The sequence below is a fragment of the Vigna unguiculata genome, chromosome 10 (assembly GCF_004118075.2).
Source record: "Vigna unguiculata cultivar IT97K-499-35 chromosome 10, ASM411807v1, whole genome shotgun sequence".
Classification (NCBI taxonomy): domain Eukaryota; kingdom Viridiplantae; phylum Streptophyta; class Magnoliopsida; order Fabales; family Fabaceae; genus Vigna; species Vigna unguiculata.
The window spans coordinates 39,702,189-39,725,795 of NC_040288.1; the positions used below are offsets into that span (position 1 = coordinate 39,702,189).

Here is a 23,607-nt window from a genome sequence, read left to right on the forward strand (position 1 = left end):
AAAAAAATAAATAAAGAATCTTGATGTAAATAAATATTAGCGCCTTAATACTCTAATTCTATTTTCTTTGTTTTGTTTATATCTTTTCGTAAATATTTACTATCCTTCGAAAACACCCATAATCTTAAAAAAAATGTAATATCCTTATCACCAAATCAAAATAAAAAATATAATATCCTCATCATTAATCCAACTTTAAAAATTGAACATGTTACATATATATTTATTGATACGGTAAGATTTTTATCTATAAACAAATAACCACTAATCTAAAATTAAGAATATAATATTCTTATCATTGATCCAATTTTAAAAAAATCAAGATATTACTTGTATTGATATTGATATGATAAGGTTTTTATCTATGATCTGAAAAATAAAATTTACAAATTATAATATAACTGAATTAAGTATATTGATAGTGTTATTTTCTGCTCATATAATACAATATTTTCAAATTAATATTCAGTACAAATGTAAACTAATTAATTAATAGATCGGTTGAAATATTTAACCCTAAAAAGTTTATTGAGGAAATGTTATCAAAAAGATTTTGGAGATAATTGATAATGCAGAAAAAGATATTAAAATTGATAAAATATTTTGAAGCAGTAATAAGATAAAATAAATAAGCATGAATGGATAAAAAAAAATCTTAAACGTGCGATTCTATAAATATCTGAGGAAAAAAAATCACAAAAATGCAAACCCCACCATTGCATTCACCGCGCTTTCTCTTCGCCGCTCCCTTCCAAACCTCTCTTTCTTTCAACCTCCCTCTGCAATCCCTTCCAAACCTTTCAGATCTCCCTTTTCTTTTCATCCTTTTGTTTTTACGATCTAGGGCTTTTAAATTTTTCCAATTCCTTGCACTTTCTCCTTTTTTGTTTTTGATTTGGTTTCTCCTTTCTTCATTGATTTCCCGTTAGATTTTCAATCGTGGGTTCCGTCTGAACGTTCGATACGATCTTTTTTTTTTGTATTTTTTTAAAATTGTTTTCCGGGTATCAGTTTTGTCTCAGGAAAAGAATAGGAAAAATATAGAAATATTTCATTTTTTCTTTTGGGTAATTGGGTGTTGAGATCATGGGGAGTTCGGAAGGGGTGGGAACATCGTCGAAGCAATACGGTATCACGAAACCCATTTCGATGGCTGGACCAACAGTTTATGATTTGCACAGAACTCTTGAGTTAGAAAAGGTTGGTTTTTTCTTTTGTGTAATGCGATATTTTTTTCTTTTAAGTGATTGTTGATGTACTTATTCATCTGAAAAATTCTTTCCTATGTTTACAAGTTTCTCGCTGTTTCGGGACTTTATGAGAACAATGAGGAAGCTGCTAAGAGAGAGGAGGTTCTTTGCCGACTTGAACAGGTAACGGGAGATATAAAGATAGAGATAGGGAGAGTGTTACGTGTTGGTGATTATTCGTTATAACGATTGTTGCGATGCTTAGATGATGTAATTGTACGATGACAGCAATTTATGTGAGATACTTTTACGTATTAATGGTGATGCCAAAGTAGGAGTTGTAGGGGCAAGTGGGGAACTATTTGTTTGATTAGGGGGTTTATTTCTTTTATCTGGAGTTTAGTCTAATTGAGTGGTGGATTTATGCTAATTATGGTTTATCAGAATTGTTCTGGGAGTTAATTGAGTGATTAATGAGAGCGCATTTTTTAAAAAAATTTTATGCTGATATTAATCATTATAGTTTGAATTGCGGTTGAAAATAATGTATAATAATGATAAGAATAAGAATAATAATAGTATCTTATTGTCCGTTAGTGTCACTTTGTACAGAACTATTTAGTGCAAGATGCAAAACCTTCAGAGTTAACCTTTTATGTATTAATTTGTTTTCTTTATTTCAGATAGTAAAACACTGGGTGAAGCAACTTACTCACCTAAAGGGATACACTGATCAAATGGTGGAAGATGCAAATGCTATCATTTTGACTTTTGGTTCTTATCGCCTTGGTGTGAGTATCTTACCTCCTTACCTGACATGAACACCTCGTGACTTGGTTATTGTTGTAGAATCAGGCAAACATGTTTTTGGATCTGTTTACTCTGCTTGGGAATGTTATAATTTTATAGTTTACTAGATTGTATTGGTTTTTTCTCTTGAACAATGTTTTACTTTGTTAAGTTTTGCATGCAATTTGCTGCACCTATTCTGCATTTTGTGGATTAGTTGATCCCGTTTTCATCGAGTTTAATGATGCAGGTTCATGGTCCTGGGGCTGACTTAGACACAATATGCATTGGACCTTCCTACGTGAATCGCGAGGTAGAATGTGAATGCAAATTTTTTTTTTTGTGTGCTCCATCAAAATAATTTTTGTCTGATTTTTCATGTTTTCATCATCAGGAGGATTTTTTCTACACATTGCATGATATCCTAGCTAACATGGAGGAGGTCTCTGAATTGCAACCAATTCCGGATGCTCATGTCCCAGTTATGAAATTCAAGTTTGATGGAATATCAATTGACCTCCTTTACGCCAGTATTTCTCGCATGATTGTACCTGAAGTAAGACAAATAATATTTTTTTGTACTAATTTCTCAAACAAAAGAAAACGTTTATTGTTCCAGATCTAGTTCTGTATCATCTGGTTTTTGTCATATTTTCTAACTGTTTTTTATTAATAAATCAACAGGACTTGGTTATATCTGATATCTCTCTCCTATACAATGTTGACGAGCCTACTGTGCGAAGTTTAAATGGCTGCAGAGTTGCAGATCAAATTCTAAAGCTTGTTCCTAATGTTGAGGTGTTTCTTTAGACCTTGTTTGTCTTACTGTGCTACGTCTTCCATGTAATATTATTCATTGAGTCCCTAATACTTTTAATACATTTACTTTTTGTATGTCTTATAGCACTTTCGTACAACACTTCGTTGCTTGAAATTTTGGGCCAAAAGACGAGGCATTTATTCCAATGTGAGAGATATTTTAAAATTTCCCCTTATTTGCTATTCTTGTGAATATGTTCGTTTATTTTGAGTGCCCACTTACACAGTTATTGGCTAATTTATTTGTGATTTTTAATGTTTTTTCAGGTAACAGGTTTTCTTGGTGGTGTTAACTTGGCACTTCTTGTAGCTCGAGTGTGCCAGTTGTATCCAAATGCCGTTCCGAGTATGCTTGTTTCTCGATTCTTTAGGGTATATACACAGTGGCGGTGGCCAACTCCTGTCATGTTATGTCCAATAGAGGAAAACGAACTTGGTTTTTCTTTTTGGCATCCTCGTAAAAATCCTCGTGACCGATCCCATCTCATGCCAATTATTACTCCTGCCTATCCCTGTATGAATTCTAGTTATAATGTTTCTACAAGCACGCTTCGTGTTATGATGGAACAGTTCCAATTTGGCAACAAGATATGTGGGGTAATCACTATTATTTTTTGTTGAGTTTGATAGGAATAATTTGGACATAGATATTGATTTGTTATTGGTAATTGATTCCTTTGTTTTTGTCAAAAAAATCAGGATGTTGAACTGAACAAAGGTTGTTGGGAGGATCTGTTTGAACCATACAGTTTTTTTGAAAGTTATACAAACTACTTGCAAGTTGACGTAGTTGCTGCTGATGTTGATGACTTGCGCAATTGGAAAGGATGGGTGGGATCACGCCTTCGGCAGTTGACCTTGATGGTATTTTCATCTGTTTTACCTCTGTGAAACCAAGACATTTAAATCTATACATTAGAATTAATGTAGTTCACAACTCCGGGGTACATTTAGTTGGTGTGCATTTGATTAATTTGGTTCCTGTTTGCAGATTGAGCGTGACACTTTTGGGAAGTTGCAGTGCCATCCCTACCATCATGAGTATATGGATACCTCAAGGCAGAGTGCACATTGTGCTTTCTTTGTGGGTTTGCAGAGGAAGCAGGGAGAAGTAGTTAAAGAAGGCCAGCAATTTGATATACGAGGAACAATTGAAGAATTTTTGCATGCTGTCAATATGTACATGTTCTGGAAACCAGAGATGGAGATTTATGTTTCTCATGTTCGGAGAAGGCAAATTCCATGCTATGTGTTTCCTGATGGTTATAAAAGATTGCGATCATCAAGGCCAACCTTAAAATGTGAGAATCATAAACCATTTCGTAAAAATGAGGTTTCTGGGACTGAACATGTTGAGAGAATTCGTAAGAGGAAGAACAATGATGGGTTGGGTGTGAGGGAGGATGCAACACTGAAAAAGAAATGTACCAGTCTTCCTGAAGGTAGAGGGGCAAGTAGCAGTGTGTCTGATAGTCAACAGTTGTCAAGCAGTGAGCAAGAGTTGGGTAGAACAGACTCTCCTGAACCTGCCTCCAATTCTAGTGGGACTGCTTCTGTTGCAAGTGATAGTGGTTCTTCTGAAGATATTGGAGCCGTATCTATGGCAGGTTGTGTTGAAGATAACACCGGGGGTGTTGATACGATGAACAATGATGTTAGGTTTGAGAGTATTACATACGGGAACGGTTCTGGCACACTGGAGAACAGAGTGACAAGTTCTGAGGGAGTATTTCAACACGATCTACAGGTGCAGTTGCAGGTTTTGGCTTTCAATTCCTTCCCGAATATTTCCTTACTCTGTAACACTTTTTTATTACCATCTTGATATAATCTCTTGTCTGGTTAGTAGTGCAGTACTTTTAGTCATTTAATCATTCTTTCTTTCGTTATCATATACTGTAACTGTGTAGAGATTGTACTGCGAAGGGCACTGTTGTGCAAGACCTTCCCTGAATCTGTAAGGCCAAAATGATTACATGGCTTATCGGTGATGCATAATTTGAAGTGAGACGTTAGATAGGGGATGGATAATAAGGGTGTAAGCGTGCACATTTGCAAGATTTTGCATATCTACTAGCATTGTATTTTTTCAATTTATAACTTTCTTTTTAGATTATTATTGTGAACAATGTCGTGTACCGATGAATTAACCATTTTTCTTTCCGGGGTTTTTATGTAGCAAAATGCAATGGTAGGGATGGTTCTTGATTCTACAGGAAAGGTTCATTCGGAGGCGGTGCAAGAACCAGTGATAAGGCATGCTCATGTTTAATAATGATTGTGTTTAGAGCTTGAGCTTGACCACTTGTATTTTGTCTTTATGTTGTCTCTTGTGGTTGTTTGGTGTATATTACAGGAGACTGGGTGTGGCATCTGCAGTGTGAAGACTCATGCAGTGGAGAAATCAAGGGGAGCCAGCAATTTGGGTAAGTAGTAATTTAAATGGCTGGCTTTCATTTCTCTAATTTTTTCAGGCTTGCTTGGCCATTCAAGCTTGCAAATTGCAATTCATCGCATCAAGCTGAAGAGCTGGAGCTGGGATTTGTCAGCCGCCACTTGTACAGTTGCATTTTTTATGCCTTTTGACTCAGATAGCCTACACTATATCTTGTTTAGGATCATCATCCTAAACTTTTAGGGCCTTTGTTCACCTTTTTGGGTTTTGTTTTTCTTTTTCATTTGCTTTTTCTAGGGCTAGGGAGAGAGCAAGGGCGAGGGTGGGGATTTGGTTATCTAGTGTTTTCTAGCAGAGAGGGTTCTTACTTTATTATACTCATATTCTTGGCTACTGTCTTCCACACTTTTAGTATATAAACTTAACACTGTACTTCTGCTTTCGCCTTTCCTCCTCCTCCTCCTCCTCTAACAATCATTAACATTCATTCATAACGACAAACAAATTAATTATCAAGAATGAATAAGAATTAATAACTAAGTAATGATTTGTTAATAGCTTTTATAGTTTCTTATATGTTTTTAAAAATTATTTTTATATAATAATTATATTTAATCTATTCTTAACAGGCCAATGTCGGACTCACAACTACTGTGGGGACTTACCATTCACAAGAAAATCATCTTTAATCATACGTGGGGTGTTATTTGAATCTAAAAATTGTTTATATTTCCCATAACCACAATAACCAGAGAGAATAGAGAGAATGTCGAAGACCATATTTAGATCAGCTGGTACCACGATGAGAAAATGCGACGGAGGTGGCGGAGCAACAAGCCACGGAGCTGGCTCAGAAGAGACCTCCGGCAAATGCTGCCGGCGCTGAACTAAAGATAAGGCATAGGTTATATCAAAATTTTTCGATAAAAAAAAATTGTAAAAAGTTGCGAATAATTCTGTGAATTTTACCAAGCTTAAATAAATGTAATGAAATTTCATTTTCAGCACGAACTTAGGTTTTTGGTTTTCGTGGTTGAATTGTAAATCAACGGTGCATTTAGTTTTACATTTTAATTCTCGTGTTCTATCACTTAAATATCTTAATAAAGTTTATAAACTTCTGATTAATTAGATTATATCATAAACTTAAGTGTATCATCAAGAAATGAAATGCTATATTATAAATTTAACAAGAAAATTTACGTTTACAAAAAATGCTTAACATAATTTATTTCTTTATTCTAATCGCAATTTGACACAACGTTATTTGTTCGCGGAGAAGTTGGTTTGTTTTTGTCGCGTTGTTGTTCCAATTTTGCGTTTCCTCGTACACACGTCACCATCACCCAAATTTTTTTCAATTACGGAAAACAAAATTCTGAGTTGAGCATTACACACGAACAACTATTCAGTCACTCTGTTTAGTTCCAATTAAACAGTGACTTAAGCTTTAACTAAAATTAATTAAATTCGTTATTCGTTTTCCTAATTAGCCGCATTGGTCAATAGTATATGTTTCTTTCCGCTTTCTATTTATATGCAAGAGCATGATACAAGGGAAACAGTTGGTTGCGCGCCAAAGTCGATCGTGAAAGCAGAATGAGGAAGGTGGTGGTGTGTGCGACGGTGATCGGAGCCGCGACGGCGTGCGCCGTGGGTGCGGTGGCGGTGCAGAGCTACGTGAGGAAATGCCGGCGGTGGGGAAGAGCCATGGAAATATTGCAGGAATTGGAGGAGAAGTGTGCGACGCCGACGTGGAAGCTGAAGCGTATTGCGGATGCCATGAACGTGGAGATGCACGCTGGCCTTGCTTCCGAAGGTGGTAGCAAGCTCAAGATGCTCATCACCTACGTTGATAAGCTCCCAACTGGGTACTGTTCCATTCTTTTCTTCATTCAATCTACGATCTTATTCAATCTCTTTATCATGCTGTTGGTTTGTTCTTATGCATCCCTTCCCTTTTTAGGAATGAGGAAGGACTATACTATGCCTTGGATCTTGGAGGGACTAATTTTCGGGTGTTACGTGTGCAATTGGGAGGCAAGGAAGGAGGTATCGTTTGTCAAGAATTTACTGAGGTGTCAATTCCTCCTAATTTGATGGTTGGGACATCAACTGTGAGTTCTTTTTTTCTGCCGTCAATTTGAAAATCTTCTTCTTTGCCCACCACCTGTTTTGTTTACTCCTTTCGCAACAGTTGCTGATCTTTGTGCAAATGATATGAGAAACAAGACCAATCTAAAATAAATTGTGATCCAGGAACTCTTTGACTATATTGCAGCAGAACTTGGAAAATTTGTTTCCGAAGAGAGTGAAGATTTTAAAGTTCCTCCAGGTAGACAGAGAGAGATAGGTTTTACCTTTTCCTTTCCTGTCATGCAAACGTTAATTGCTTCTGGGAACCTTATCAAGTGGACAAAAGGCTTCAACATAGAGGACGCTGTAAATCCCGTTTCCTGATTGCTTTGATGCCTTCTCCATTCTTTCTCAGATTCAATATCTCCTTGTCTGTTCATTATAGCATTTCAGAGACATAACTTTTTGATGATTTATTCGTATGTATAATAATTGAATCACAATGTATATTATAATACACAGTATCATCTCATCTTAGTGCACTACACAATGAATCACAATTGTTCATTGTTCATATTCTTCATTGTATATTTTAAATGTTCTATCAAAACTTGTTAAAAGGATCCCCTATATATCTTTTGGTATTTTCAGACAGTTTACAAGAATTCCCCTAAGCTCGTTAATGTGGAAGTAGTTTAGTTCGGAAAGTCATTGAGTGTTTTAAGTTTTATCTATTAACCAGTTAATAATGCTGAAACTAATAACTCCGGAGAATGGAGGGTTTTAGACTCTAGAAACTTACTACTTCTTTCACCTTTTTTGTACTTAGTTTTGTTGTTGTTTGAATAGGTTGGTAAAGATGTTGTGGAAGAATTAATGAAAGCCATTCGGGAACGAGGTCTTGATATGCGTGTAAATGCTCTGGTAATTGACGGTTTGACCTCTTCCAATCTGCATAACAATAGTTAAATCACTAGACTTTGAATCTCTTTAGTCTTTTATTGATCTTAAGGAAAATGGTTTTTCAAGTTATTATCTCTGTACTTATACATTCGATATCTATGCTAGGTCAATGATACGGTTGGAACATTAGCAGGAGGTCGATATACACACAAAAACGCCATTGCTGCTATTATTTTAGGAACTGGAACAAATGCTGCATATGTAGAGCGTGTTCAAGCAATACCAAAATGGCATGGTCCTTTGCCAGATTCTGGAGAGATGGTGAGCAATTCCTGTCATTGTTTCCTTTGGCAGAGTGTGTAGTCTTAACAATGGTTACATATGATTTGATATGAATGAGATTAATGTGGAATCTTGACTCCAGGTTATCAACATGGAGTGGGGAAACTTTAGGTCATCACACCTTCCATTAACTGAGTATGATCATTCTTTGGATGCTGAGAGTTTAAACCCTGGTGAACAGGTTAGTTTGTGCTACTTCTAAGCTTCATCTTCTCTTCCTTAAAAAACGAGGTTATGTAATTTTATTTTTCAATCACACCTCAGATTTTTGAGAAGATAATTTCTGGCATGTACTTGGGAGAAATTGTTCGTAAAGTAATATGCAAAATGGCCGAAGAAGCTTTACTTTTTGGTGACAATGTTCCCCCAAAACTAAAAGTTCCGTTCATATTCAGGTATAATGTCAGGTTTTTGTTTGGCCACTCTATCAATGTTATTTTGTTTCTTCAGTATTTTTTTGTCTATTGTTTTGTGGGACGGGATAATTTTGTGATTTCCATTTAGCTTTACCAAATAGTATTTTCTCTATCATGGCACCAACCTAGTCTTTTGATTAAGATAACGTTAGTGTATGAATTTTGTGTTACACTTAAACTCTGTTCTATACATAAAAGTTTAACGAAGAGTAAAGTTAGTGTTGCAATGGTTTAAGGAGTTTCTTCCCGTAATACTCTTGATCATTCAAGAAGATATAAACCTTATTAAATTTTGCTACAAATACACATCAAAACAATATTGATCAAAATCAACAACATTAAAATTGAAAGCGTTTACCAATCGCACTAGAAATAAATAAGGATTAGAAATTCAACACAACCTTTAATCTCTCAAGCTTTGAAAACACTCAATTCGCTACTTTGATGACAAAAGTTATTTCAAAGATCGATAATGAATCTTTATTTATAGATTTTGAAAATATTAATTTAAAATAATTTCTAACACATTTAATCAATTAAATCAAGATGCTAATAAAATAAAGATGCTAATAAAATAGTCCAAAACAAAATTTGAAAAACAATTACAACGTATCACACATTTTAATTGATTAAACATGTTTCTCATTAATTATTCAAAATAAGTTTAATCGATTATAAAATATTCTAACCGATTATAATTAGGAGAGTTTAAAAACACTTCAAATGTTCTCGGGTTTCTATTAGGAACAATTTAATCAATTACATATATAATTAATCAATTAAAAATGCTGAAAAACATTTTATGTTTGAATTTAACTTTGTAAAACCATTTTCTTTCAATTTCTTTTAAGGTATGCTGTGTACTAAATTATAAAGTCTTTATGAATATTTTATGTAAAGAACACAAACAAAATTAAAAGAAAACTTAATTGTAAGACACTTTTTTACCATCAACCTCTTCAATTATCATCAAAAACATCTTCATCTTGAGTCTTTGAAACTCTTCTTCAAGTTCAACAAGATATTGTCGCAAGATGCATATGCTTGAGCATCAATCTTTTCCTTTTATTTGTTAAGTTGCTATGATATTCTAACCATGCTTGCCCTTTTAAGTTAACTGGTAGACAAGATAGAAGATTATGAAAACTTTGGAGCATTCACTAAATCATCCATCAGAGATATACTTAGGAGCAGTTAATTAGTGAAAAAAAACTATATTTTCTGTTTTCACAATTTTCTCTAAGAACTTCAAAAAATGAAAAAAAAAAAAATTAAGTAAACTAGTGAATGTTTTTTCATGAGCTCCTTGTGTTGTGCTGCTTATAATTACTGGTATTGTGTAAAAATTGTCTCATGACCTTCAACACTGAATGTGCAGGACACCAGACATGTCTGCAATGCATCATGATTCCTCTGCTGATCTCAATGTAGTTGGAAGTGTTGAGAATATTACTTAATATCTTTTTTATTTAAATTAGTTTTTAGAAAATATTTCAGTTTTAGAGATATGTGTCAGTTTTAGAAATTTGTTATTATTTTAGATTAGGAGTGAGATATTATAAATATTTTATACTTGATATTTGTTATATTTTGCTCTATATATAGAGTATATCAATAAAATACAAAAACATGTTCCTCCGTATAACATATCACATATATCTCTTATATCTCTCATATTATCAAAAGCCCTAAAATTCCCAACAACTGGTATCAAGAGCCATTGTTCTTACTGTCGATAGAATGGAAGGAAATATGTCACACGTCGCTATTCCACTCTTTGATGGTGAAAGCTATGATCTATGGGCGGTAAGGATGCAAACATATCTAGAGGGGCTAGATCTATGGGAAGTTGTGGAGGAAGATGATGTTCCCTTGTCTGAAAATCCCACCATGGCTCAAATGAAAGCGCATAAAGAAAAGAAAACGAGAAAGGCAAAGGCAAAATCATGCTTGTTCGCAGGTGTTTCACAAATGATTATGACCAGGATCATGACTTTAAAGTCTCCCAAAGAAATATGGGAATACTTGAAAGCAGAATATGAAGGGAACGAGAAGATTCGAGGCATGAAAGTTTTGAACTTGATAAGGGAGTTTGAGATGCAAAGAATGAAAGAGTCAGAGATGATTAAAGAATACTCAAACAAATTGTTGGGTATTGCCAACAAGATAAAATTGTTGGGAAAGGAGTTTTCAGATTCCAGACTCGTTGAGAAAATTCTGGTGACGGTGCCGGAAAGATATGAGGCATCTATTGCTTCCTTAGAAAACACAAAAGATTTGTCTACAATCACCTTTACAGAGGTGATACATGCCTTGCAAGCACAAGAACAACGAAGATTGATGAGAGAAGATCATGAGGCGGTTGAAGGTAATTTAAATTACACGGAAGATAATGCTCTCATAGTCAAGAAAAATATTAGGAGCAAATACAACAACACACAGGTTTTTCCATCTTGTCCCCATTGCAAGAGAAAAGGTCATCAACCCAATTGGTGTTGGTGGAGGCCAGATGTCAAATGTCACAAATGCGGTCAATTGGGACATGTGGAAAAGGTATGCAAATCTAAAGATTCTGAAGAAGATGTTCAAATTGTGGAGAATAAATCAGATGAGGATAAATCAGAGGAAGATCTACTTTTTACAACATCATGTGTCACAACCAACCAATCTTCAAAAGATTGGATTATAGATAGTGGTTGCACAAACCATATGACTCATGATAGAGAAATTTTCAAGGAGCTGAATAAATCAAATATTTCCAAGGTAAGAATTGGGAATGGAGAACAACTTGCTGTGAAAGGTACAGGAACAGTTTCAATTAAAACTCATTCAGGTATCAAATTAATTTTTGATGTCTTATATGTTCCTGAGATTACCCAGAATTTGTTAAGTGTTGCTCAATTGTTAGAGAAAGGTTATAAGGTCTCCTTTGAAAATAAAGTATGTGTGATCAAAAATGCAAACAACATAGAGGTATTTAAAGTCCACATGAAAGACAAAAGATTTGCGCTGGATTTTATGAAGGAGGAATTTGATACAAAGAAAGTGAACATGAAAGAATGATCAAAATTAGAAGATAAATATCTTTGGAAGAAAGTAGATGTTCAAGTGAAGAAAGTAGATGGAGGTTCACATTTTAATATTCACAAAAGGTCCAATGCCACTCCAATGAAATCCACACCGAACAAAGAAAAAGAAGATGATGCTGATATAAGAAGAAATATGAAGGATGATGCCAAATTGAAGAAAGATGTGATGCCATGGAAGAAGGAGAAAAACAAATATTGCAAACACAAAAAGAGGAGAAAATCAAGCATCAAAAGATGGAGAATCAAATCTGAAGATATAAAATAAACAGATATTAAGCAAGGAGGAATGTTGAGAATATTACTTAATATCTTTTTTATTTAAATTAGTTTTTAGAAAATATTTCAGTTTTAGAGATATGTGTCAGTTTTAGAAATTTGTTATTATTTTAGATTAGGAGTGAGATATTATAAATATTTTATACTTGATATTTGTTATATTTTGCTCTATATATAGAGTATATCAATAAAATACAAAAACATGTTCCTCCGTATAACATATCACATATATCTCTTATATCTCTCATATTATCAAAAGCCCTAAAATTCCCAACAACTCTTATATGTTATGTTTCATATGTTATGGTTGTGGTCATGGTTATAGTTATGGTCATGGTTATGGTCATTGAGAGATTGTGGTTCCATATGGTTATATGACATTAGTCTTACACATATAAGACCTTAGACACCACTTTACACCAAAACCTTAAGGCAATGTTGTTATGGGCCTTTATTCTTATATAGTGTTTTAACTTAGTCTTTTCTATCCAATGTGGGACTTTTGACTCACACTTGGACTATTCCCAACACTCAAACACTGAATGTGCAGGACACCAGACATGTCTGCAATGCATCATGATTCCTCTGCTGATCTCAATGTAGTTGGAAGCAAACTGAAGAACATTTTCGAGGTATATAAAATTCTCTGTTCTGTTTGGATTAAGATTTTCCAACAAGCTTTTCAGAGCTTCTTTATACTGACATTTAGAAAGCTCATTCCAATTCAGAGTGATGTCAAGGTTCTTTATGTACTTATAAGTTATAATAGTCACAATGTAATACATTATTTTATAGATTCAATATAATATATGTAGGATACATACCTGTATATATAAATTCTTAAGACATGATGGATATATTATTACAATTCTGCTATTTCAAGAACATACTTTATTCTTATTCATTAAAGACAATGCCCTATGTTTTTATCATGCACACGCTTCTATGTTATCACGTAGGTTTTTCAAAAATCGAAGGTCTGGACATTTCTCAGACACATAAATACATGAACCCGTGTCCAAATTTTCAATATTTTATTTCTATGAAAAACCTTCTAAAGTTAAGACTTGCTGAGTCTAAATTCTCTATTGGATTTTTTTAGTATTATGCTTTGTTGAACATTAAAAATAGTAATATACTATGTTGTTTAAAACTTTAAATTATCACAAAATTAAGCGGAGAATCGAAATTCTAATTTTATGAGGTTAACTTTGTTGTCGGACTTGTGAATCAGATATCTGATACCTCCTTAGAAGTGAGGAAGGTGGTGGTGGAGATCTGCAATATCATTGCGACCCGTGGTTCTCGTCTTGCTGCTGCTGGGATATTAGGTATCTTGAAGAAGATGGGAAAAGACAGTGTGAGTGATGTTAAGGGTGAGAAGAATGTGATAGCCATGGATGGAGGATTGTATGAGCACTACACTGAGTATAGCAAGTGCCTAGAGAATACCCTTAAAGAGTTGGTTGGAGATGATGCCTCAGAAAGCATCATCATTGAGCTTTCCAAAGATGGTTCAGGAATTGGAGCTGCCTTACTTGCAGCCTCTCTGTCGACCCAATAACTTGATGCACAGCATCATGATATTGGGGTTTGTATCAATTATTTTTTTGTGGTGGCCATCGTCCATTTATGGCCACAGTAGAAGTTTTGGGAGTTGGGAAGGTTGACTTTCTCAGCCTCTAATTTAGACCAATCTTTGCCACCTTTTCTCCTCACCATTGGTTTAAGTTTTATGTGTATTCAATTCTTTCTGCAGGATTCTGCAATTTTTTCTCTTGCCTTGTTAACTTCATCGATCTGTTTCTTTTCTAGTCTCGATGTTTTTTAAGAGTTTTGTATTCTATCTATTTATGAATCGATAACCATTGCATGCAAATGGTGTTGTCAACACGAAAGAAAATATTTACACACATTACTTTATTATGGTGAAATCAATACACGCGCATTTCTGAATTAAATACAAAAAAAAAAAACTAACTTGATCTTTTGGACTTGAAGATCTAGTGAGATATTTTTTGATCATGTGATGTTGTGGGAACATAAATTAAATTAGGTGTTTAAACAATAAATACGTTACATTACCTTAACCTTCATCCGTTGCCACAAATTAAAACCTATATGTTAGGCATTTCCTATATGCTATCACCAATGCTGTAAAAAACCTCCTCCTACTCCATTTTCTATTTCTATTCTAAATATATTACAATATTTTAACCATTTTAACTTTTAATATTATGATGTGATACAAGTATAATACATTTATACATTTCAATAAAAGTAACATTATTTTTATTTATTTTTAAATATAATTATTACTTTACAAAATGGGTGGACTCATAACTTTATAGGTTGGTTCAACCTAAAGTATATTTAGGTTGGAAGTTAAATATGTCGGTAAAAATGTCCTAATTTAATTTATGCCACAATTTATTTTTTTTTGGTTTAGTTTAATTTAATCTATTTTATTGAATTTTCGGACCTTCTCATTGTAATCCCATTTTGATAGTTTTAACAAGGTGTCCCAACATTATCCTATTTCAACATTAAAGTTAAAAATATGTCTAATATCATCATTAAACGTAAAAATATTATTTTAAAAGAGTTAAAGTTGGAAAAAAAAGTGTAAATAACTGCACTTGCTTCTGTAGTATATGGTAAATGGGGAAAAAAAAAGAAGAAAGTCAAATGTTTGATTGTTGCGTCTCTCTCAAAACAAACAGAACTAATAGGATTAGTCCTTGGTCCGCTCTATACTTCTTAACATTAAGCATGTCCATTCACCAAGAAAAAGTTAATGTCACAAACATCACCAAAAAAACCATTAATGTCACAAAGGACCATAGTATCGTGGGTTTCGAATTTACCGTCAGACCAACATGTACGTGGGGAGTTCCAAAGGATCTAAAGGACAAGAATTAGGTATGTTTTAAAGCAATGCTTTTAAGTGAAAATAAAAGAAAGAAAAACTGCATTTTGCAACATTGGAAGTTTTGACAGAAGCAAAACAAAGAAATTCATGATGATCTTTAATTCCACATGTATATCAAAGAACACCTGGCAGAAAAGTCTAACACTTGATCCAAAATCTATCTTTAGTCTCATCACCAGCTAGTAATCCAGTAATTTCTGCACAAAAGGTATCTATGTATTCAAAGAATGGTGCAGAACAGGCTTGTGTAATTACTGAAAACGGTTCTTAAACAGATGCAATTTAATAAAAACTGACACTGGATAAGAAACAGATCAAGTAATAAGATGCTGAGATTAAGAAGGCAAGAGAAAAATGCAGAATCCTCCTGAGAGAATTAAATACATGAGCTTAGAGAAATGTTGGGAAGTAAATGGTGCAAAGACTGGGTTAAATTAAGGGGTTTTGCAAGTCAACCCTCCCAACTCCCAAGAATACTGTGGCCATAAATGGATCATGGCCACCACAAAAAATAATTGATACACATCCCAATATATCATGATGATGTTCTTTATTATAAGCATCAAGGTACTGGGAGTGAGAGGCTGCAAGAAGAGCAGCACCAATTCCTGAACCATCATTGGAATGCTCAATGATGATACTTTCTGAGACATCTTCACCAACCAATTCATTATCGCTATTCTCTATGCACTTGCTATTCTCAGTGTAATGCTCATATACAGTGGTATGTAATGTATCTTCATATGTTGAATCTATATATATGTGTTTAAAATAATGTATCTTTGTATCAGATACATTATAACTATTTTATCAATTGGAATCAGCTTTATAAACAGCAGTGTAATCAACTAGCTGTGAAAAGCTTACTTTTTATATATGTTTTTTCAGTTTGGTTCCAACCACATTGCAGACATGTCAGTGTTGATGGTCATGAGACAAATTTTACACAACACTAGGAGCTCATGCTGCTGCAAAAACGTTTACTATTTTACTTAAATATACTTTTTCTTCTCGAAAGTTCTTAGAGAAAACAGTGAAAAGCAGAAGGAAATTCAACGTCACATCAAAGTACTCGTGTGAGTATATCTGATGGTCGATTCAGTGAATGCTATGTTTTCATCATCATCTTCTATATTGTCTACCAGTGAATTGTGTGATGATATTTGTTCTCTCTTAACACGTGGCATGGTTCTCATCGATTCTTTTGTTCTTTTGACAGGTGCTTTTTCAGATATCAAAGGTTCAAGTACGTGTGCTGTTTCAGTCTATAACTAGAAGTTTGTTCCTAAACAAAGGAAGAACACGATTGCAAGCAAGATGTGGCAAAGAAGCCACGGGTCTTCAGAGGAGAGGAAACTGGAGCTTAGGCTTGGTCCACCTAGCGAAGAGTCTTTCGATGAAAGCATCAAAAAATACATCACAGAAAGAAACGAATCACCGCTCACTCTTGGTTACTTTTCACCTCATGAAATTTTCACTTCTGACAAACCAGGTCCAGGTGGGGTTATGGTGCCCAATGCATGGAGTTACCAACACCAGGCTAAACCAAATGTTTCATCATTTTTTCAACTCCAATCAAGGTCACAAAACTTGTTAATGATGAGAAAGGAAGTGTCACAACAACTTTGTTGTGTAGAGAACAAGGCATTCTCACCCTCTTATGCAGAAGCGACCGTATGCACAAGGTACTACTTTTCTCTTTTGTATACGAGGTTTTTAAACTGCCTCTGCTGTTTTGTCACAGTTTTTGATATTGTCGGAAAATAGAGACAAACATAGCCTATGCAACACGTAACTGTGATAGCAGAAAATATTTAACCCTTAATGTTTCAGGTTTCAGACAATATTGCAGTTGCAGAACCTTTTTAAAACTTAACTTATATACCTATATTTATTCAACTTTTCATGATTATATATATATATATTCATTCTCAGATCACCTTTGATATTGTTGTAATTAGTCCATGCAAAAAAGCTTTGTTTCTACAGCATTTTGGATTATAGTTATATAAGAATAAATTTTTTATTGAATATTTTTACTGTTGATGTTGTTGCTGAAATTTTTTGTATATGAACACCAAAAGCAGAACTGTTTCGGATCCAGTAGTGGGTTGGCCTCCAATTCGTTCCTTCAGGAAGAACATTGCAAGTGGAAGCTCTTCAAAGCTGCCTACTGGGTCCCAACAATATCAACATTTTGTTCCAGACAACGTTGCTAGCAAACAACCTACTTACAACTGTGGCAAAGGCTTGTTTGTGAAGATCAATATGGATGGTGTTCCTATAGGAAGAAAACTGAACATTAATGCTTATGACAGCTATGAAAAACTTTCCTCTGGTGTTGATGAGCTCTTTAGAGGCCTACTTGCAGGTTTCACTCTTAGCCTTTTAGTGAGGTGGATTTACTCATATTTGTTGTTTACACAATTGTTTTCAATACAGAAATTTGTTTCTATAATAATAAAAGTAATTCAGTTAATCTCAACCTTCGTAAAAACTTGCTAAATAGAAGGAAATAACATCTGTTCAACAAATTCCTGATGCACATTAATGCATGCACACTGATGCACAGGTTCAATTTCTAAGCTATGTTTTATACCAATTAAGTTTTATATTTTTCTTTTCATTCTTCTCTGATAAGGACTCTTGTTGCAGAGATGAAGTTATCTCATATTGCCTCTTCCCACTGTTTTTCTGCACAAAGAGATTTCATTGCTGGTGGAATTCAAAACAAGGGAGAGGAAGAGAAAGAGAAAGGCAACACAGGTTTTCTGGTTGGAAGTGGAGAATATACTCTTGTTTATGAGGATAATGAAGGAGACAAAATGCTTGTTGGAGATGTACCTTGGCAGTAAGCACCTTATCAATGCATTTTTTTTTTCATATTCTATTGCATGACTATACTTTGAAGCCAAGATATACACAGATTACATTGTCATGCAATGTATATAAATAAACACTAGACTAAAAGTAACTCTTGCAGTTTCATTTTTCTCTTTGCCACAGTTTGATTATCATCTCATGATGTAGCTATTGTTAGAAATCTATGATTCTTGGAAGCTGTGATTGCTATTATTATGTTATTCTTTTTGAATATGTTTGTTTTGCAGCATGTTCGTGTCGACAGTGAAGAGGCTGAGGGTGTTGAAGAGTTCTGATCTTCCTGCATTTGCATGTGAGTTTGACTCTTTTAATTGAAAAGAACTGGTTCATTATTTTCCTCTCTGATTTTTTTCTCTGTGATCAATCATTGAACATTTTTTTTTTCTTTCAGTTAGAAATAAGCAAGACTAGCCACACTACTTGATTTGGCAATAAAGAATGAAGCAGTTTGGGGCATTCTTCCATTCTGAAACTCCAAGACTAAAGAGTGTTTTTATTTGACCTTTTGGTTCTTTTCAATGTTGAATATTAGACAATGAAATATTCAATTAATAAGTAATGTTTGTATCAAGGAATGTACCTTGTTCTTACTGAACTTCTGATTTGTTTCTGCACGTGCAAGAATAAACAAACTCATGTGTACTCATGATTTTGCCTTTAACTTAGTTCTTAGTTTGAAAATGGATCACAAATAAACAAATAAAGAATTATTTATATATATATATATATATATAATTTAAAAGGATTATATAATATTTATAAAAGTAAAAAATTTTATATTAATTTATTGTTTTACTTGTTTCATTTTGTAGATTTGGTAAATGAAAATTTTCTTTCTTTCTTTTCTCATTAAAACATTGCTTTACAACATACCTAAATCTTGTCCTTTAGAGCATTGAAACTCCCAAAGTCCTTGTTCATCTGATGGTAAAGCACAGACCCACGACAATATGGTCCCTTTGTGACATTAATGTTTTTCTGTTGATGTTTGTGTCATTAATTTTTTGTGGTGAATTCATGTTCAGAAATAGTGTGGACCAAGAACTAAGCCTAGTGTTTGTTTAGTTTGAGAAAATGGACAACAATTAAACATTTCACTTCGTATTTTTTTTTTTCTTCTCCCTTTTAGCAGACTATGGAAGTAACTGCATTTATTTCTACTTTTTTCGAATTTAACTCTTTAGAATAATAGGAAGTGCCTAAGATAGGTTTTAAAAATGGACAATGCTTAGTTGTGATAATCATACACTCATATATCTCACAACAAATATATTTTTTCTTCGTCTTTAAATCAAAGTGCTATGATAATTGCTTTGGTATTTTTATAATAAGTATGCATACATAATATTTCTACTACATCTATTTTTAAAATTTGAAATGATAAACCAACTAATAAGAAAATAATCAAGAATATTTTTTGTCATGTTATCTATTGAAATATTAAAATAAACTTTATAGTTATCTATATCTGTTCAAACTTTGTGTAGGTTTTTGGAAATATTAGGAAGATATTCATTATTTTGATATAAAAATAAAGTGATGCATGTATTGGCGTCTGGTTTGTATTGTTCACCATTGTCTTCAACCTCAAGAAAACACCTTTTAACAACTTTTCCATTTTTTTCTGCTTCTAAATGTCTAATTTGGGTACATATTTTGTCCCTGTTTCATTTTACAGTACTTAAATATAAACAATTTTGAATACACACAAATGAAAATTTGGTGAATACAAACAACTTAAATTTTATTTATAAAGATCATCTCTTAATCTATTTTCATTACTTACTTTAACCATTCTAATGATTAATTTTCATGTTTTTGGCTAGTTATTTATATTACTAATATAGTTGACTTTACAAGTAATGTTAGTTATGAGTGTAGTAAAAACTCGGAACATATCAAACATTTCGGTAAGAGTGGTAAAATAGTTATAAAAGTCTATAAGAGTGGTAAAATACTAATATAGTTCTAATGTTTTTAGGATTTAGGATAAATATTTTACATATTCACACTTCCTTGCTTTATGATTTTTTGAACAAAGTCAAAATATATACTTATGAGTTTTGTTCTTAAATGAAAGATATGAGTCTTTCCAATATGACACTCTCACTATTACAACACATAAAAGTCATTTATTATTTGGCATTTGATTTTACTCATTAACTAACATTTGAATCTATATAACTTTATTGCATGTTTTGATAATAGAAAATGTACAAAGTGAACCTAAAGTTACAATAGAAAAAACTATAACATCTTATCCAACTAAGATTAGATATAGGTGAAAGTATTAGTAAATGTACAAAGTGAACCTAAAGTTATGCAATAAAGTTAAATTCCTATACAAAATTATTATATTATCAATACCTGAAGTATTTAATTTAAGTTGAATCTATATACCAATGTATTTTTAATATTTTAAAAATTACTATTTTAAAAACTACATTTCCCTTCTAAAAAAATACTTTAACTTAACAATAACTCAACATAGAGAAGTATAACTGATGATAAATCAATAAATTATTTTTAACCCACCCAATCTCCCATAATTCCTTTTCTTTTCATGTTATAGTTCCAGTGTGGGGGAGAAGCTAAGAGATTTCTTTTAAAATAAATTGTTTGATAATATTGTGAGTTTATTTTATAAATTTAATTTCTCTAATACTAATAAAATTTTTAAATGAGATTTAGACTAAATTATTTGTATGCTTTAGATTATTTAACCATAATTGTCTATTTAAATTAATGTTATAGAATACATTAAAAGAAAAACTTTAAAAACTCTTTATTTTAAATTCTCAGCAGGTTAACCTGTTTGTTTTCATTTGGTAGAAGTAGATGAGCTTGGTCTAAAACAACTTTTTTTGTTCTTGTTGGTGACAAACTCGGCCCAAATGGACCCTATTAGCCCATTGAGTCACATTTTTTTTGGGTTGCGGTCTAAAGAAGGAAGAGAAAACAAATGATTGATTGGATGAAATTTGTTTAAGAAATCAAACTAATTGTGGATTAACAAGGTTGGGGAAAATTATATAACATTTAGCGAAATTAAATTAATACAATAGTGTATAAAATAAGAATTTGCATAAGATTTAATTTTTTAAATTAAAAAAATAAAATTCAATGTCATTTATGCAAGGCGCAGAAAATTAGTATTCTGTATGTACTTTTTTTTCTTCATCGAATATATTGATCATACATATATAGAGACAAAAAAAAATAGCAATGAGATTTTAATGTACCAAAACGAAACAGTAAAGGCCTTCTTTTTAATTTGAAGCTATTGGACCAACAGTGATCCAGGAGTGAATAAGATGGAAAAGCCCAACCCATAACGAGGGTACAAAACAAAAGTCTTAACTTCAAAATAAAAACTAAGAAAAAATAATCGCCCACCGTGGGGCTCGAACCCACGACCACAAGGTTAAGAGCCTTGCGCTCTACCAACTGAGCTAGACGGGCATGTTATGTAAAATTAATAATATAATATATAACGTTGTAATACTTAATTTTACATTTCTTATTACATTTTTTTTCACATCTTGCCTGACTGTTATATTTGTATACATTGAAATAATTTCTTAAATTTATGATATAATTTTCTTTCTATTTATATATGTATACAACAAAGCTATTGTATATACTTACCAGATTTTTAATGTGAGCGAGAAATGGAGTATATTTTTTCATACTATTTATATATTTTTCCAAATTTATACATTCTAAATAAATTTTAAATTGGGATACATTTTTAAGGTATGATTTTTTTTATCAAATATTTTTAAGGTACCAAAAAAAAAATTATTTTTATACCTAAATCAATTAATACTAAAAAAAATTGACACCTTATTTTCTTCTAAGAGGCATAAAGCAACAAATTTATTTACTTATATCTTGAACCATCTTGACAAAAGAGATCAATAAAGTAGAGAAGAATATGCAGATTATACTGTCAACTAATAAGAAATAAACTTTCTATATAATAACGGAAAAAAATATCATATATATATATATATGTGTGTGTGTGTGTGTGTGATCAAATAGAATTTAAAAAATTGTCTTTCTTATTTTATAGCACTATTTAAAAAGTTATTTTCTATCGCCATGGTTGGTGCCAATGAGTTGGTCGTCTTTATCGCAATCCACATGGCCTATTTTACTATAATGCTTAATTGGGCCTTTTTTCTGGCACCCCTAAATTTAACCTGCACTCCCTGTGGAATGGTGGAATGATCCGTTTGTCCTTCTACAAGTTCATGAATATAAAAAATAAAAAAATAGAAAATCATTTAAAAGATCTTATTTCATATTATAGGAGAAAATTGACAAAATTTAATTTTTAAAAAATTATTTCATTAATTGGGTGAATAATAATATGAAAAAGTTTTGACGCGAGGTGATGATGATTCGCAGACAAGATCCAAGTGTTGGGGGAAGCATAGTGGAATCGCAAACCTTGATGAACCACATTATTTGAAATCCAAAAAGAATGATTTTTGGTTAATTAATTAAGATGAAACGTAAATAATGAGTTGGTGTATTATGTATGATTGATGATGTTTCTTGAATACACATGGCTTTGGAAGAAGGGTTTCACATGCAAGTGACGTAGCTTATGGGTCCCACATATTTTGCCTAATCTTTCATTTCGTATATGTTCCAGGGATTAGGTTGATTAGGTATTATTAACAATTCAAGGAAACACCTAACCTAATTTTCTTTTTCTTTTCCAACACTATATTTTATGACATCTTCAAAACATATCTTACGCTTTTTCATGGTACTATTATTCATAGTTCTACGAATAACTAATTTTCTACTCATAATAATATCAAAATCGATTATTAACATTTTTACATATATCCTTCTTGCTATGTGAGAAAAGATCCAAAAAGAATTGTATTAATAATAAAATTCCTTTAAGAAAAAAAAAAGTGATAACAAATATTAAACCAGAAATTCCGTATATTGTCCAAAATCCGGAACAAGTGGGTTTAAAAACAAAATTTGTTTATTATAATGTGTCGTAATTAAGATTCGTAATTGATGAGATGTGTGTATCTCATAGATAATAGTATAATTTAGAGTTCCACGTGCGTGAGTCTTCCATTTTTATGTTCTATCATTCTTCTTCTCATTCATTCAATACTCAGAAATTTTACGACCTTCATATAATTAATAATTTTTTTCCCAAAAACCTTCAATACTCAGAAATTTGAATTAACCTTCAATGATGAACACTTAAGCTGCATGGATTAAAGTTCCACATGGATTTAACTATTTAAAAAAAAACACTTTTTCAACATTTACATGTATCATTCATCACACTCTAAAAGAAACAAGTTACACCAGAATAGTAAAAATTAGGTGTGTTTGGTAGTTTTGTTTTTGTTGTTGAGAATATGACATCACTAAGTTGAATTGAAGGGGGTGATTATGGTGGTGGGGTATAGTTTTTCATCTTCCACTAAATGGTGCCATGCTTTTTCTGGCATTC

General features: G+C 32.6%; 3 protein-coding genes and 1 non-coding gene across 11 annotated transcripts; 3 read left to right on the forward strand and 1 right to left on the reverse strand.

Annotated features, from left to right (window-relative positions):
* Positions 1-690: 690 nt before the first annotated feature.
* On the forward strand, positions 691-6,109 carry LOC114166212 (nuclear poly(A) polymerase 4-like). 6 transcript variants are annotated; one of them, XM_028050904.1, is made up of 13 exons: positions 691-1,200; positions 1,296-1,373; positions 1,874-1,981; positions 2,230-2,292; positions 2,374-2,535; positions 2,664-2,777; positions 2,884-2,946; positions 3,066-3,395; positions 3,498-3,662; positions 3,790-4,557; positions 4,978-5,054; positions 5,155-5,224; positions 5,823-6,109. In XM_028050904.1, exons 1-12 carry the CDS (start codon positions 1,087-1,089, stop codon positions 5,180-5,182), a joined length of 2,070 nt encoding a protein of 689 aa, XP_027906705.1. In that variant the 5' UTR covers positions 691-1,086; the 3' UTR covers positions 5,183-5,224; positions 5,823-6,109. The 6 variants fall into 6 exon arrangements, 4 of the variants coding, with proteins under 4 accessions (XP_027906705.1, XP_027906707.1, XP_027906704.1 ...); XM_028050906.1 differs by having other exon boundaries at positions 3,790-4,545; XM_028050903.1 differs by lacking the exon at positions 5,823-6,109 and having other exon boundaries at positions 5,155-5,635.
* A 657-nt stretch (positions 6,110-6,766) lies between these two features.
* On the forward strand, positions 6,767-13,859 carry LOC114165663 (hexokinase-1-like). The gene is made up of 9 exons (XM_028050233.1): positions 6,767-7,064; positions 7,160-7,310; positions 7,453-7,635; positions 8,119-8,193; positions 8,338-8,493; positions 8,597-8,695; positions 8,779-8,909; positions 12,846-12,927; positions 13,530-13,859. Exons 1-9 carry the CDS (start codon positions 6,793-6,795, stop codon positions 13,857-13,859), a joined length of 1,479 nt encoding a protein of 492 aa, XP_027906034.1. The 5' UTR covers positions 6,767-6,792.
* Positions 13,860-15,781: 1,922 nt separating this feature from the next.
* On the forward strand, positions 15,782-18,785 carry LOC114166653 (auxin-responsive protein IAA18-like). 3 transcript variants are annotated; one of them, XM_028051412.1, is made up of 7 exons: positions 15,782-15,951; positions 16,116-16,303; positions 16,447-16,912; positions 17,312-17,598; positions 17,883-18,078; positions 18,338-18,402; positions 18,502-18,785. In XM_028051412.1, the coding sequence occupies exons 3-7, from the start codon at positions 16,545-16,547 to the stop codon at positions 18,519-18,521; spliced, it is 936 nt and encodes a 311-aa protein (XP_027907213.1). In that variant the 5' UTR covers positions 15,782-15,951; positions 16,116-16,303; positions 16,447-16,544; the 3' UTR covers positions 18,522-18,785. The 3 variants fall into 3 exon arrangements, with proteins under 3 accessions (XP_027907213.1, XP_027907216.1, XP_027907214.1); XM_028051415.1 differs by having other exon boundaries at positions 17,315-17,598; XM_028051413.1 differs by lacking the exon at positions 15,782-15,951 and having other exon boundaries at positions 16,011-16,303.
* A 2,714-nt stretch (positions 18,786-21,499) lies between these two features.
* Positions 21,500-21,572, reverse strand: TRNAK-CUU. The gene has a single exon. It is a non-coding gene; the product is annotated as a tRNA-Lys (tRNA).
* Positions 21,573-23,607: the final 2,035 nt, after the last annotated feature.

What these genes read in the sequence shown, in the direction of transcription:
- LOC114166653 (XM_028051412.1), top strand. Translation starts at nt 16,545, where the DNA reads ATGTGGCAAAGAAGCCACGGGTCTTCAGAGGAGAGGAAACTGGAGCTT. An exon ending in GAAGCGACCGTATGCACAAG is followed by an intron (nt 16,913 to 17,311) that starts GTACTACTTTTC and finishes GAACACCAAAAG; the next exon opens with CAGAACTGTTTCGGATCCAG. An exon ending in CTTTAGAGGCCTACTTGCAG is followed by an intron (nt 17,599 to 17,882) that starts GTTTCACTCTTA and finishes CTCTTGTTGCAG; the next exon opens with AGATGAAGTTATCTCATATT.
- LOC114166212 (XM_028050904.1), top strand. Translation starts at nt 1,087, where the DNA reads ATGGGGAGTTCGGAAGGGGTGGGAACATCGTCGAAGCAATACGGTATC. An exon ending in CTTCCTACGTGAATCGCGAG is followed by an intron (nt 2,293 to 2,373) that starts GTAGAATGTGAA and finishes TTTCATCATCAG; the next exon opens with GAGGATTTTTTCTACACATT. An exon ending in GACGAGGCATTTATTCCAAT is followed by an intron (nt 2,947 to 3,065) that starts GTGAGAGATATT and finishes ATGTTTTTTCAG; the next exon opens with GTAACAGGTTTTCTTGGTGG.
- LOC114165663 (XM_028050233.1), top strand. Translation starts at nt 6,793, where the DNA reads ATGAGGAAGGTGGTGGTGTGTGCGACGGTGATCGGAGCCGCGACGGCG. An exon ending in ATATGCGTGTAAATGCTCTG is followed by an intron (nt 8,194 to 8,337) that starts GTAATTGACGGT and finishes TATCTATGCTAG; the next exon opens with GTCAATGATACGGTTGGAAC. An exon ending in TGCCAGATTCTGGAGAGATG is followed by an intron (nt 8,494 to 8,596) that starts GTGAGCAATTCC and finishes TCTTGACTCCAG; the next exon opens with GTTATCAACATGGAGTGGGG.